General features: G+C 41.2%; 1 protein-coding gene across 5 annotated transcripts in view; it reads right to left on the bottom strand.

The window, feature by feature from the left end:
• Window positions 1-15,155, bottom strand: part of vps37d (VPS37D subunit of ESCRT-I) — a 49,171-nt gene that overhangs the window by 6,223 nt on the left and 27,793 nt on the right. For all 5 annotated transcript variants that reach the window (XM_080867525.1, XM_080867528.1, XM_080867526.1 and 2 more), the window contains one exon: window positions 11,620-11,702. In XM_080867525.1, the coding sequence (XP_080723651.1) occupies window positions 11,620-11,702 (83 nt within the window). The remainder of the gene's footprint in view (window positions 1-11,619; window positions 11,703-15,155) is intronic.

A 15,155-nucleotide genomic window follows, 5' to 3' on the forward strand; every position in this document is an offset into this window, starting at 1 on the left:
CTACACATGTCCTACAACTATTACTTCTGGCAAAGCTTCAAAGACTGTGTGTGTGTTCTCAGCACCATACAAGCATCGTCTGGCTGAACCGAGCACTGACAATAGAAGTTTTATTTATGGAGTAATCACTGAATTAATCACAGTCAGGTTTTGGGTTTTTTTGGGTTTTTTTACACATACCGGAAACCAAAACTCAGATTTATTCCACAATACTTACGTAGCTTCTTTAGAGTTCACCAAATTAAGTTTAAAACTTAACGATTAAAAGCAAGCTTACCCACTTTCTTTGCAAGCCTGGAGTTACTCCCGTTTGGTTTCCACACACCCACACACACACAGAATTAACTGACTCAAATCTTTGCTAAAATTGACACTTCCTCCTTTCAAGTTGTTGAGCTCATTCGGCTGTGCAGCTGACAGTGTTTGATGTGCAAACTGAAAGCGTGCGCACACAATCCACTGTCAAACCACGCTCGGTTGTTTGTAGGTGTTTATTGTCTCCTGAGAGCACAAAAAAAAAAAAAAAAAAAAAAAAATATCACACAAAGCAGACGCCACTGTCTAAGAAAAGCTAGAGAAAATTCGACTTTCGTGCATGTAATCTAGGACATAATACGTTTTTCAGGTGCTTAAAGACGTTCAGATACCTCTGGTACGCCGTCCTGCTCCATGCAGCTTTGAGCGTTTAAAGTTGATGTAAATACGGATACTGTACATTTGTTAGACTTCTCTGTCACACACGCACACGTCCTTTAACTGCATTTTCATAGAAGCGGTATAAAGGTGGAGGTCATTTCCATGGTCACGTATACAAATAATCAGGTTCTAAATGGGATTTTAATTAAACACGTCCATGGCAAAAGCTACAAATGAGCAGTGAGGAGTGTGGTCAGATGATAGTGAAGATCAGTGTGAAACTAGAGTTAAACTCACAGCTTGGTGAGGACTGAACAGTGAACTTCTGTTTTCAGGGACTGATTACTAATTTTTGGCTACATGTCTTTATTCTTTGACTCTACGAGAGTGGCTCGGTATGATCCAAAGATCAAAATAATCCTTGTGTATCTTACAAAGCTCCTCATAAATCCCCTGTTTTCTTTTAATTGGCTTTAAAACCGTGAACTAATTAACAAACAAACAAACCGCAAAAAAACCCCCTGGAATTAAATAATAATAGAAATCGTCACATCTGAAGATCTGAATCTGGTAAGTGTTTCGCTTTTTTTGCTTGAAAACTAAATTTGTTAATAAATTTGTTGCCAGATTTCGCTGTCAGGTGGCTGATGGATATTTTCAGGTCTAAATGTGTCCTCTGATGTCCCCTATAACCTGATTTCTACCACTGACCTGGTTTCTGCCACATGTGTCAAAGCACAGAGTGATGCAGAGAGCACAGGGTGACTAACTGGACATCAACCAGCAATAAAACCTTCAATAAAACCTGATTTTTGATTCAAAACCTGCAATCTTTATTATCAGGTATTTGCATGTTCTTCTTTATTTGCTGGTATGTTGTGCATTAAAAAAAATTAAAAATTGGACTAAGAAAATAAAGTAGTACAATTATGTACTGCTATGATGGTCCTGGTGTTTATAGCCTTTAATTGCCAATTTAATTGTTGTTCGTATAATTATTTTATCCTTAATACTGTGATATATTTGTTGTCTAGTTCCTCTTTTATTTGTTGGTTTTGTCATACTTTAATGTTAGATATTTGTCTATCGGTTAATTTTATTTTGAAGGCTCTTTTTCTTGTCTCATATTGTCTTTATGTCCTGCTTTTATTTCTTTCCCTCCTTTATCAATATCCTGGTTTTTCCTAAATGGTTTGCATTAACCTGCTAGGACCTGGCGTCCACATATGCGGACATCACATTTTGGGTTGTCTAGACCAAAATACAAAGTTTTGCTCTACAAGGGCCTGATATGCACCTACGAGGACATTATACTACCACTGTTCTATCAAAATTTAAAACAAATGTCCTCATATGTGGATGTAATTTTTTTCAGAAACAAAAATCAGGTTTAAAAACAAAAACAAAAAAACAAACAAAAACAAAACAAAACAAAAAAACAAAGGTAATTCTTTGTTTTTACATTCATGAGCCCCTAATCAGCCAAAATAGAAAAGAGACATTAAAAACGCACGCCATGAAAGAGTTCGGGTCTTAGGAGGTTAAGAATGGGAAGAAGTGGAGTCACCAGTGAACTGATGGACAGATGAGGCTGATGTTATTCTAATTAACTCTAACTTTAAACTTTTCAAGATTTAAAATGTTCAATTTGAAAGTGACCAAGCTGAATAATTTCATTTTCATTTTTTGATCACTATATTGTCATGCTCTGTAGTACGCCATGGCTGATAGGCCTAAAGTAGCAGAATAAAGCAGATTTATTCACAAAATCCTTGTCTCGTCTTTAAAAAACTCCCAAAAAGAAACAAAACTAAATCTGATTAATAATAATAAATAAAACTGAAGGTACTTTGGAGCAAATTGTGTATTATAAGACATTAATATCATTTTAGTAATAAAATAGTATTTTTGAATGATGTGCATCAGGGTTTTCTATGCTTTGTTCATTTTATTTCTTTCTTTTAACTTTTAAGTTTTTTGCGGACTTAAAATAAACCCCTACACTTCTGTGAAGTACTTTGTTAAGAAATGTACGGTGTAAATAAAGTTTATTTTATTATTGCTATTTGACTGGATAAAAGTGAAGACAGTAAGGGATTATTTTAATCATTATAATCATAAAATAGCATAGGTTTTGATTTTATTCTAACTTGCCACTTGCCGTCACTGTATTAAAATGTTTTGCTGTTAGAGATGCAGCATTGACTGCTGCAGAAGTCTTCACTTTTAGAGTCTCTGCACAAAATATTTGAAATAGAAGATGTAAAAGCAGAAAGAAACTGAAGCATGGAGGCAACGTTTAAAGAAATATTCCTGTATGAAATATAACTGGGTCATAATTGACCCCCAGTTGGTGATTTGAGTTGCTAGAGCAGCTTGGTCACGTGAGGGTTAAAAATGGGTCATAAACACTGTATTTAATTTATTATTTTCACAGTGATTTTCTCAGTGGGTCAGAAGAGTTTGATACACAGGCGCATGAATTTGTGACAGTGAGGGGTTAAATCACAAAAACAGCTGTTAAAGCGGATGTTTATACTCCTGCAGAGTACCCTCCATTAACAGTCACCGTCATGTGACTGGTGGATTTTTGGGTTTATTACATTTCCTCCCGCTGTGTCTTCCCCCCACTGCGACTTGTGAGAGGTTCTCCATCTGGCGTGGACACCGTGAAACAAACAGAGCCCCGGTCCCCAAGAATACGTTGGCCTTTCTGACAATAAACAACAGCTGCTACAGGCAGAGTGCTTTTAATTTCATCCGGAGTGAGCAAACTATACGTGACATTTTAGTTTAATGTTCATACTGAGCAGCACACGTCCAGAAACCAAAGTCAGGACAGGAAGAAGAGCCACGACTTTGACTAACACGCAAGTCAAACATCACGTATGAGTGCATACTTATCTACAATAAAGCCTGGCATCTTTCCTGGTGTTCCCAGCTTCTTAGCCGTTGAACACTAACAACGGGTGATTTCTAACCACATGAACAGCCTCCATGGCCACAGTTATATAAAATCAAGCACCTAGCCTTACAGATTGCTTCTACAAACATTTGTGAAAGAATGGTTCGCTCTCAGGAGCTCAGTGAATTCAAGCGTGCTATTGTGCTAGGATGCTACCTGTGCGACAAGTCCAGTCATAAAATGTATTCGCTAGTGAATATTCCACAGTCACATGTTAGTGGTTTTATAACAAAGTCAAAGCGATTGGAAATGACAGCAACTCAGCCACGAGGTGGTAGGCCATGTAAAAGTCGGAGGATCAGTGGATGCTCAGGCACATAGCGCACAGAGGTCGCCGACTTTGTGCAGAGCCGTTATCTACAGACCTCCAAACTTCACGAGGCCTTCAGATTAGCTCAAAAACTGAACGTAGAGAGATTCATGGAATGTGTTTCCATGGACGAGCAGCTGCTTCCAAGCCTTACATCGGCAAGAGCAATCCAAAGCATCAGAAGCAGTGGTGTAAAGCACATCGCAACTGGACTCTAGAGCAGCGGAGACGCGTTCTCTGGAAAGACAAATCGTACTTCTGTCTGGCAGTCTGATGCACGAGTCTGGGTTTGACGGTTGGGTTTCAGGAGTTGGGCCTGGAACCTTAGATCCAATGAATAGAACTCATGCGTCCAACTTAGTGGGAACAATTTGAGGATGGCCGCTTACTCTTCCCACCTGACTGTGCAGCAATGCACAAACCAAGGTCCACAAAGACATGGTTGAGGAAGTTTGGTGTGGAACACCTTGACTGGCCTGCACAGAGTCCTGACCTCAACCCAACAGAACACCTCTAGGACAAATTAGAGGGAAGACTGTGAGCCAGGCCTTCTAGTCCAACATCAGTGTCTGATCTTACAAATATTCTCAAACACACTCCAAAACCTTGCACAAAGCCTTTCCAGAAGAGTTGAAGCCATCATAGTTGCAGTTGGTCGACATCATAGACGTGCAAAGGCAGACAAGGCTTGTATACATTTTTATGTGAATTTTGTTTAGTCTTCTTTAGAGCACCTGTCGGACCCCCAACATAGCTGAGCCAGCGCTTCTCCCTTTCTTGCTCTTACTTTTCTCAGGTGCGACTAACTTGCTGCCGTTTGTTTTATATGAAAGTGACAATCACGTATTCTTAATGGTCTCAGCCCAGTAGTTTGCACCTTCACGAAGGTGCCCCTTGTTTGTGGCACACATTTCAATCCAACATCTGTACCTGTGACAGGAATTATGGTTTGTTTTTTAAGTACAGATGGTGTGGTAAGACATGGAAACCTACAAACATTTGCCACTAGTAGTCATTGGGCCAATGATAAGGGTTAGCTGGAATTCAAATCCTACGAATTTGCTCACTTTTCTCCTTTTTCCTGTCTAAAATGTTTGCCACACTGAGTTTTAGTTTAATGTAATAACCTTGGTGCCACATCTCCTTATAGAATGCACAGTTTTTGGTTGTTATCATGTATTAGTCTTTATAACAGCACAATACTGCTTAGGTAATTTTTATTTCTCATTTGTTTTAGTAAAAAATAATAACCTTGGTCTGTATGACAAAGACTAAACATGACAAGAACCAATGTTTCCCTCTGGGCTTTTGTCTGACAGCTTTTACACTTTGCCAGCAGGCCTTTAGGAAAATGGAGCTGTGAACTAGCATTGTCAACTTGAAAGAAAAATCCCAAACCAGTGTGCGCTGTGTTCCCTCAGCTCAGCAAGTAAAACAAGGTTAGCTCGGAGGCTGACAGGTGATTTAATCTATGCGAGCGTGGAAGCCAAACACACGTTTGGGTTTTGTTTCCTTCATCAGATATCCATCTTCATGTCGGTACCTGACGAGGAATCTTCCCTATATGGAAGAATGTTTGACTTAAGGCGACAAAATAAGAAGATGATGCTGTGCAGAGTCTTCGAGGGCTGGGATCCGTTTGTCATGGTGGCCAAGAAAAAAAAAAGCTTTGAGAAGTTTTAAGGCCACAGAGAGACTAGTGTGAATTAATCTGAGAGATGATGTTGGGAAACAGCTGTATCTGATGTCAGCTCTCCTGACGAACGACCATGAAAATCAAGATGGCTTCCCACTGAACCGACCGCTCTGTGAGGGCTTAATCTGAAATGAGATCCACACAGATAGCCGTGGAGACATAAAACAGCTTCATGTGTATGGATTCGAGCCCAGTAAACTGTACAACTTTTATTAAATGCCGACTTGAATATTTTTACAAATTCTTTCATGTGTCGCCAAATAGTTTAAAATCCCGTCAGCTGAAGCTGTTCTGAGGCTGTTTGTAAAGCAGCAGACCGGGATGTTTACCAATGTGTCTGCTCTCAGGTGTGCCTTCTCATTCAGTGAGGCTGCTTGGTTTGTGCTGGGTGTTGCTTAATCAATCAGCGAGCAGCCGATCCAATGACTGAGTCGTGCTGGTATTGATTGCAGCCACACGAGATGGGGGAGGGAGGCGTGCTGGGCGGATCAATCTGAGCCGGGTGCAGACGTGTGGGTTTGAAGGTGGGGATGAGACTCCCTCAGAGTCCTGATTGAGGCCAGAGGAGCGTGCAGGATTTAAACAGGACCGCTGTGTTATCGTGGCACGTTGTGTATGTGCTGCACACCGCCATGACAAAGATAAATGTCAAAACATCGCTGCTGATGCTTTATTTCAGCAAAGGCCTTCCTCCAGTCTACTTATAAGTGTTTTATGTTTACACAGAGCACACTTTGGATACTCCAAGCACTCATAGTTTATACAGGATTGTGCAAATGTTTAGGCGCTACAAGTAAAGTAAGATCTTTAAAAGAAAAGACCAATACCAGTCATATAATCAAAGATTTGGTCATTAATTTCACACTAAGTGAAGGGGAAAGGAAAAACAAGCCTCCAACTAAACAGCAACCAGTTTGACTCTGTTTGGTGAAATAAGATGAGAATCCAAATACACTGCTCAAAAAAATTAAGGAACACTTTGAAAACATCACGTCGCAATTAAAAAAATAAAAATCACGCTGATATCTACACTGATACGTACTCGATAATGTATTAGGAAGGAAAGGATGCCATATTGTTTGATGGAAATGAAACATGATTAAAAAGTGTTCCTTTAAGTTTCTTTGAGCAGTGCATATGAAGTTGTTGAAAAGCCTTCCACACTAACAGGAGCCAGCTGATGTGTTTTGGGCATGTCGTACCAAGAGGAAACCCGGGGTAAACCCGGGCTAAACTGGAGAGATTATGTCTCTTGGCTGGTTTGGGAATACCTCCGAAGTGCTGGAGGAAGAGGTCTGGGCCTTTCTGCTGGGACTGCTGCCCACACAGCCCAGACCCAGATATGAATCAGAAAATGCACGCATGGCTGGTTTTATGGTGTATTACTGTATTAGAATAAATTTCTATAATGCATGAGATTATCACTGGTATACCAGTGCAGCTGGTAACTCATACCTCAAACTAATCCTTATTTACCTCATACTGTACTTTGATGCAGCTTCTCACTCTTTACCATACTATATTATTCTACGTATTCAAGCTATATCCTCCATCTAAAATGAGCCACTTTAGCTCTCTTTTCCTCTGCCTCTATGTAAACTGTCTGCCGATTGTCCAGCTATTTCTTCCCCATTCGAATTGTGTGCGTAAAGCAGAAAAAGCCTGTCAGTTTAATTCCAGTTGGGCTTTAAAAAATGACCGATGTGCTGTTGATAAACACTGCCTGTGAAAAATCCTCCACTAATCCACGATGAGCCGGCCAGGCAGGCGAGAGAAGTACGACTCCAAAAATCTACCCAGCACATGCACGGCACTGTCCACTGTTTAGTAATCATCTTAAATTGGACAGTCATGAAGATGGGATGAGCTGAACGTGCTCACTGGGCTGTGGATATTTGTCATGCCAGTGGATGATGGGAATTACACAGTACAGGCCTACATGCAGGTATTATTTACTACAGTGATGAGCTCATCCTGATCATCCATTCACAGCCTGGTTTATTCCTGCAGAACAAATCAAAGGCACTGGCTAAATTATATTCTAGTGCAGCGGTCCCCAACCCCCGGGCCTCAGACCGTTACTGGTCCGTGAGTCGTTTGGTACCGGGCCGCGAGAGTTTAGGCTCAGGTGTGAAATGTATAGTTTTCAGCATTATTTTGTTATCGTTTTTATCGTTAACTCGGTTTTCCTGGGTCTTTTCACGTGTGTTATGAATAAATTTTCTTTTTTTGGTACCGGTACTAGTTTTATTTTGATGTATTTATCCGCGACACCTTAAAGGCCGGTCCGTGAAAATATTGACGGGCATAAACCGGTCCGTGGCGCAAATAAGGTTGGGGATCGCTGTTCTAGTGGACAGTCAATTACAGACAGTTGTGGCTGTGGAGTGTCCTGAGCTGCTGTGATCAGACTGTCCAAAATCATTGTTGTCAGTCTCATTTCTGCGGCTCATGCAGGCGTGTGTGGTTTGTTTGGATGTGGTGAATCTTTTAAACTAAAGTTTTTACTTACAAATATTTATCAAGTTTAATTTACAAGACAGCCCATTTCTCCTTTTAAAGTCAACAGGCAGCTGTTTGGGATCACCCCACCAACACAGAGGGAATTTAGAGTTATTTGGAAACTATTTACATTTTAGTGAGTCATAGGATTTGGCCACGCACAGTAAGGAATTAAGTAGGAAGGAGCATCAACTTTTTGGCAATTAAGGAGATTGATCCCTTATGTTTGGAACAGACGTACACTCACTGGTCACTTCATTAGGTATATCTCTTCATTGCTCATGCAAATATCTAATCAGCCAATAACATGGCGACCTGCTCAAGTTTAAACTGAACATCAGAAAGGTTATTGGTGATTGGCTGATTTACTGGGACTTTCTGTGCAGGGAAAGGCAACATGAACTCATAAACACTTGAGTAACTGCATCTCTGAATGCACAACATGTCAAAACTTGCAGATGGGTTACAGCAGCAGAAGACCACACGAGTGCCACTGCTGTCAGTGAAGAACAGAAAGCTGATGCTGCAGTTCACACAGGCTCACTAGAACTGGAGGAGACAGAACACTGGGGATATTTTATTGACACACGTTCTGCCCTTCAGTATCAGTTGACCATTGTTTAAAAACCACAGCCTACTCGAGTACTACTGCTGAACACGTCCAACCTTTTAACCACAGTGTTCCCATCTTCGATGGCTGCTTCCAGCAGGATAGCATGCCATGTGATAAAGCTCAGATCATCTCACATTGGTTTCTTAACATCATAATTAGTTGTCTGTACTCAAATGGACTCCACAGTCACAAGAGCTCAATCCAATAGAGCACCTCTGGGATGTAGGGGAACAGGAGATTCACATCATGGATGTGCAGCTGACAAATCTGTACGATGCTATCGTGTCCATGTGGACCAAAATCTGAGAAATGTTACCAGCACCTTGTTGAATCTAAGGCTACGTTCACACTGCAGGTCTTGATGCTCAATTCCGATTTTTTGATCAAATCCGATTTTTTTTGTCTGCTTGTTCACACTACAAATAAAATGTGACAGCAAACGCGCTCTAGTGTGAACGCTCAAAGCGGCCCGCGTGCGCAAAAGAAGACGTCACACACAGCGCGCTCTGTTTAGACCCAGACCAAACAATATTGTTTGACTAATGGCCGTTAATATAAAGACTTCGGACTTTACGTTTCCCAATTTTTGCTTTAAGTCATTTTGTTATTTACATAATAATGTAAATAACCTAATAATGATCCTTATTGCTGTTGTAGAGGAGCGGTGCTTCAAAGGATAGCTGCAGATTTCTGTCAGAATCTGCAGATTATACAGTACAAATAAAATGTTCATGTTTCTCCAACATTGTCTTCCCAACAGTTTCACTGATATCTACACTGGATGGCCAGGAAGCGTTCGTGATGTCTTCTCCGGCACTGATAATTGGCGTCTGTCTCGTGTCAGTGACGTAAAAGACGGATTTAATGCGACATGACCGTTCAAACAGCAGTCGCTTTCTAAAACATCGGATATGTATCGGATTCAGTACCACATACGAAAGTGACCCAGATCGGATTTGAAAATATCGGATTTGTGCCGTTCACACTGTCATACCATGATCAGATATGGGTCGCATAGGGTCAAAAAAAAAAATCGGATTTGATGCGCTTTCGCCTGCAGTGTGAACGTAGCCTTAATTAAGGCAATTCTGAAGACAACACGTTACTATCACATGCTTCTTTTCCACTAGCAGTGTTTGAGTTTTGGATGTTTTCCATTACAATTTAGTGCCTGTCACTACCCGATCCGTACCGGAAACCCGATCGGTACCCCGCATGCGCAAATCTTACGTCACTTCCTCTCTTTGCGACATTCAATATATTTGACTGATACGGTTAGCGCCCAGTTAGCTCCTAGCATTTCTCAACAGCTCTGCCTCCTTTTCGACTGCCCGGGACATTTAAACAATGGATAATCCGTATACAAAGAAATTCATGCTTTTCTCCTCAACAGAGAGCGTCCCCCGATTGAGCAACAGCGCCGTAAAATAAGAAGAATGGCGCCTAATTACAGAGTTAATAATGCAGACTTTGTAATATCTCACGTGTAGATTCATCAGCCAGATGAAGTGTTTACTGACAATTGACAGTGATAGCGCACATCATCATCACTATTCCAACAATCCTCTCCTCACAGACAAGCATAAACACACTCGACTATCGCTAAATCAAATTTAACACACGTTTGTAATGACGATAAATCAGTTTATAATAGGGTTTATTCGCTCGGTCAGCAGGTGGCGGTATCCTCGTACACTGGGGAGTAAACTGCCATTAAACGAACAGAAGAAGAAGAAAACATCTGCACATGCGCGGTACGGATCGGGTAGACCCGATTTGTACGGTCAGACTTTACACATGCGCAGTAAGGATCGGAGAGTCCTGATCCGTAACTTTCTTTTTATTTTTCGTTTGTGTCTACATTGTACTGAAATGCTTCATTATTGCAAACATTTTAAGATATACTTGTTATTCTTAACATCTTAACAGATACTCTGACCCATAACTATCGTAAAACGCTACGACCGGAAGTAGAAACCTTTCGCGCATGCGGGGTACCGATCGGGTTTCCGGTACGGATCGGGTAGTGACAGTGCCACCTCGATGTGGGTGGCCCAAAAGTCCTGTGATGTAATTTTTATGCGACACAAACAACACGACAAGGGTTGACATTGAGGTGATTGGAAAAGATGCTAAAGGTGTACCCAGTAAAGTGGCCAGTGATCATACATGATAGGTTTAGGTGTATATTTGTGATGGACTGAGGTGAGACAGACCTGTACGTCTCCTGCAGACATGTCTGCTCTGTTTTCTTAATCCTTAACTTAAAAAAAAAATCTCTGCAAATCTCCAGAAAGGGATCGAGACAACGCCTGTTTTGCAGTGGCATGGACTGCATATTCTAGTCTATGACAGTCAGGTTAGGATAAACAAGAGGGTCGGGAGAAAAGTCTGGAAAGATAAAAACATTTTCTGTCTTTCCTTAATCGCTTTCTGAAGCCTCACATTAATCTTCACATTGATCTATGTTGAGCTAAATTCTGTCTTTTCTCATCTAGGATATTGTGCTTCTTCCCTCCTTTCTGCCTGCAGCTAAATGGATTTGAGCCCTGTCTTCAGAATTCAATGGTGCAAGGACACTTGGTAGCTATTGCAGAAAAAGGGCAATTAACAGAGAGGCAGCAGTTTGAATGCAGTGCTGACTAAACACGTGTACGTGGGGGCATCGCTGCTGAGGCTGCTTTGGTGAAGTGGGTAGAGCTCACTGTATGTACAGCATGCCTCGTGGCTTTCGAGATCAGACTGTACAGAAGAGGGTGGGCTGTCAGCTAGACTAAAGGCTTTTGAGAGGCAGCCGCAAGAGTGCTGCCAACGTGATGAAAGACTGTTTGATTCTCTGCAAGAACAAGAGAAACCAGCTCAGTTTTCACAGCTTTTGCGCGTCTGTGTGTTTTTACCTCTGAATGCTCCTCTGCACGTGCCACCTCTTCCTGCAGGAGGTTCTGCGCCGTCTGCAGGCTGTGCTTCTGCACATGAGCCTCTGCAACGACAAAGAGAAACAACATGGATGCATGAAGATTACTTTAAAGGGAGCTGGAAAAGAAGAAAAAAAAAGATCCAGAAACCAAGAAACCACAGTAGAGAAAATTATTTTCCAAATCACAAAGAGCCTTTAGGGTATGTGCTGACGAGGAGACGCTGGTGATGGGGTGGGCGTTTTCTGGCTAGTAAAAAGGGGAAACAGGGGCTGTAAATATTCTACTTTGAGCTATTTTGGGAAACCGGTTGCAGTTTGGTTTGACCACGAGGTCAGGCTGATCCGGGGGCTCATTCTTGCCAGTCTCTCATTTTCTCATTTGCATTTACTATTGACAAGTACATAAATGATTTAAGTCTCTGTCAATATGATAAAAACAAATGCAGGAAACTCTTAAATAAAAAGACGAAGACAGCAGCTCACAGAATCGTAAGAACTGCATCACAAATAAATGCAAATGCCACCAAAGGATTTAAACCGGCTCACATCAGCATCGCATCTAAGCGAGTAAGCGGCGACGTGATGGCTGAAAAGATTATGTTTCGACATTTTAACGTGTCAGCAAACTGTCAGAGGCTGATGAATGCTCAACACTCCTTTAATGTTAAAAATCTAATAATAACGCTCTAATTTAATGGTTTGACATCTGGAAAAATCTCAACAATGACGAAGTCAGATGATCGGACAGGTTGTAGGCCTAAATCACTAATATGGACTTCAAGGTGAAGGCGAGTGTCTAATGAACCACAGTGGTGCCACGCTCACGTCGTGCACCCGTTTGAAAGGCAGAGATGGGAAAAGATTACCATGTTTACAACCTTAAAAATGAAAGGAGACAGTGCTGTGATGACACAGCAGCACTGCGCAACAGTCATGCGAGTGAAACTATCACGAACACCAGACTGGTGGGTGGAAGGATGACGTCTGCTTCCTTTTTTCGGACAGAGAGCAAAGAGAGACAAGTTGCTCCTCAAGGGAAAGATTCATTATGCTCGCTGTTCTTCTGTACGGGTTAGGGTCACCTCTGCTGGCACTAGCCATCGGTTTGGTATTGTTCTGGGGGTTTGTCGACCACTTGGATTTTTGTAACCTGGCACATACTGCCACGGTTCTGGGTCGGTTCGACCCAGCATTCTGTGTTTATTATATTTTTGGTTTATTCTTGAATGATCGTTTTGTTACCTTTGTGATTTGTTGGTTATTATTTGAATTCCATGTTTCTGTTTATTCACGTTTAAGGATTTGTTCTTCGGTTGTGTCTCACGTTTAGTTTAGTTAAGGTTCCATGTGTTATATTCTGTCTGTCTCTCAGTGTCGAGTCTGCGTCTTTGTGTAGTGATTTCTTCTTTCCTGTTTTATTGTGAAGGTCTGCGTCTCATGTGAGTGTGTTCTGTTTACCTCCCTTGTCTTGTCTCGTTAATTACTCCCAGCTGTGTCCCCCACCTGTGTGTAATCTACCTGTGTTTCTCTGAGTGTATTTAAGTCGTGTCTTCTGTCATTATAGTCGCTGGTTCGTCTGTGTGTTCTCCGTCGTCATTCTCCGCCGCTCATCCGCCTTCATGTTCATGTCCTGGTTTGTGTTCACTAGTTTAGTTGTTCTCAGTTTAGATAGCCTTCTGTTCCATTTGCCCATTTTTACTTTCTGTTTAATAAACCACCCTCACACCTTTACAAGTGCCTGCGTTCGGATCCTCCTTTATTTCTTCCACGCGGCTCATCTCACTCGCCGTGACACATTGTGCTGCTGCCGCTGAATATACAAAAGGTATGGTTGGTTCAGTTTTTGCTGCCATTTTAAATCATCTATCAGCACAGAAGCTCTGATATTTAGATTTAAAGATTATACAGCGGGAAACGTTGCAACAGTTTGAAAACTCCATAATTCATAATCCAGTGCTGGTATAAATGGTACACAGCTGTGGTGACGTCGCCGTTGACTTCCAAAGACCAGCATGGTGGTTATACTGGAGCCAGTAGTCTGCATATATTCAAGACCAAATGTACAACTGTTACATTTGGTTGGCATTACCAGTTTTTTTTTTTGTGCACATAAAAAACGAATAACAAAGTTATAAAGTTTAACAAAGTGATTAAAAACCAGCGGTGCTTTTTCTGCATTTCCATTTTGGTGTTTTCACCTCACATCAAGTCAGAGGCGGCTCTGAGAGGCTCTCAGAGGCGGCTACCCAACTAATGGGCAAACATCTTGTGACCAACAAGCTACTTGCCAACCAGCACACCCCCAGGATTCTTCCTTTCTGATTAAAGACTAAGAAACTCATGATGAAAGCTTTTCCCACTGACAGCAGTCTTTTTCCATCCAGATGACTGGTTCCTTGGTGGCCATTGAAAAATAAATAAATAAATAAAATAAAAATGCAGCTTTACAGCGCTGTTTATGACTTGAACAAATGCCATGCTTGTCCACATTACAAACAGGAAACCAGAGAATCAGTACATCATCACAATCACCTTAAACGTTTCTCAGTTTGGAGTTCATAAAGCAGCATCTATTGCTTTGCTGAACTCCCCCCAAAGACTCCTTCACTCATTTCTTCTCTCTGTCCCAAAGGTTGACACTAAATCTGAAAAAACGGCTGCAGAATGAAATAAAACTGAAGGAACTGATCTCAATGAATTTTAGGTGATTTTAAGTGACTTGGATGTAGTTACTCCAGGCTTTTAATGTTTTGCATGAATATTATCACTGTTGTTTCTGGAATAAAAGTCGTGATTAAAAATAAATAACTTAGTAAGCAACACTGAAGGTCATAAATTTGATAGTTGCTGTATTTCATTTTTACTGCCTGTACTTAAGTGGTGTATAGATTTGAATGTGGACATACATCCTACTAATTTATAATATTTATGACTGTACTACTGTCTTTGTTGACCAGGACACTCTTGTAAAACATTCAAGTCTTTTTTCTTGGTTAACAAGAAAACCTACTCATAAATCTCTCAGTGCCCCCGTTTCTCTTTTAATGTCTCTTGTGTTATTGAAGGGCTACACAGTTGTGTGGTTTGTTTGCCTTGAGCTTCCAAAAACTACAACATATTCTGCACAGTGTTGTCCATAAAATCTTCTTATTTCCTCCAGTTTCCAACTTTTGGCTGGCAAAGCTCACATTTTCCTTCTGTGATGGACACTTATGAGCTAAAGTTACTCAGAGGTTAAAAGGAAATGTGCATGCAGACGCTTTAAAACCAGCTACTGGTTACTGATTGTAGTTTGTGCCAAATGATTCCCCCTGCCTCTGAACAGCAGGGGTTGTGACACAGACGGAGGTAATTCAGGAATTTGGGAGTGTAGCTGCCAAAATCTGCATAAAACGACACTCCTCGCAGTCAAAACTGAACACACAGAACTGATACACTTATTTTTAGATTTGGCGCGACTCTCACTTGCCAGAGGATGTCATTATCTTTGAAGCCGATTGTGAATAAAACTCCTTA

The sequence above is a fragment of the Rhamphochromis sp. 'chilingali' genome (assembly GCF_963969265.1).
Source record: "Rhamphochromis sp. 'chilingali' genome assembly, chromosome: 19".
NCBI classification, from domain to species: Eukaryota; Metazoa; Chordata; class Actinopteri; order Cichliformes; family Cichlidae; genus Rhamphochromis; species Rhamphochromis sp. 'chilingali'.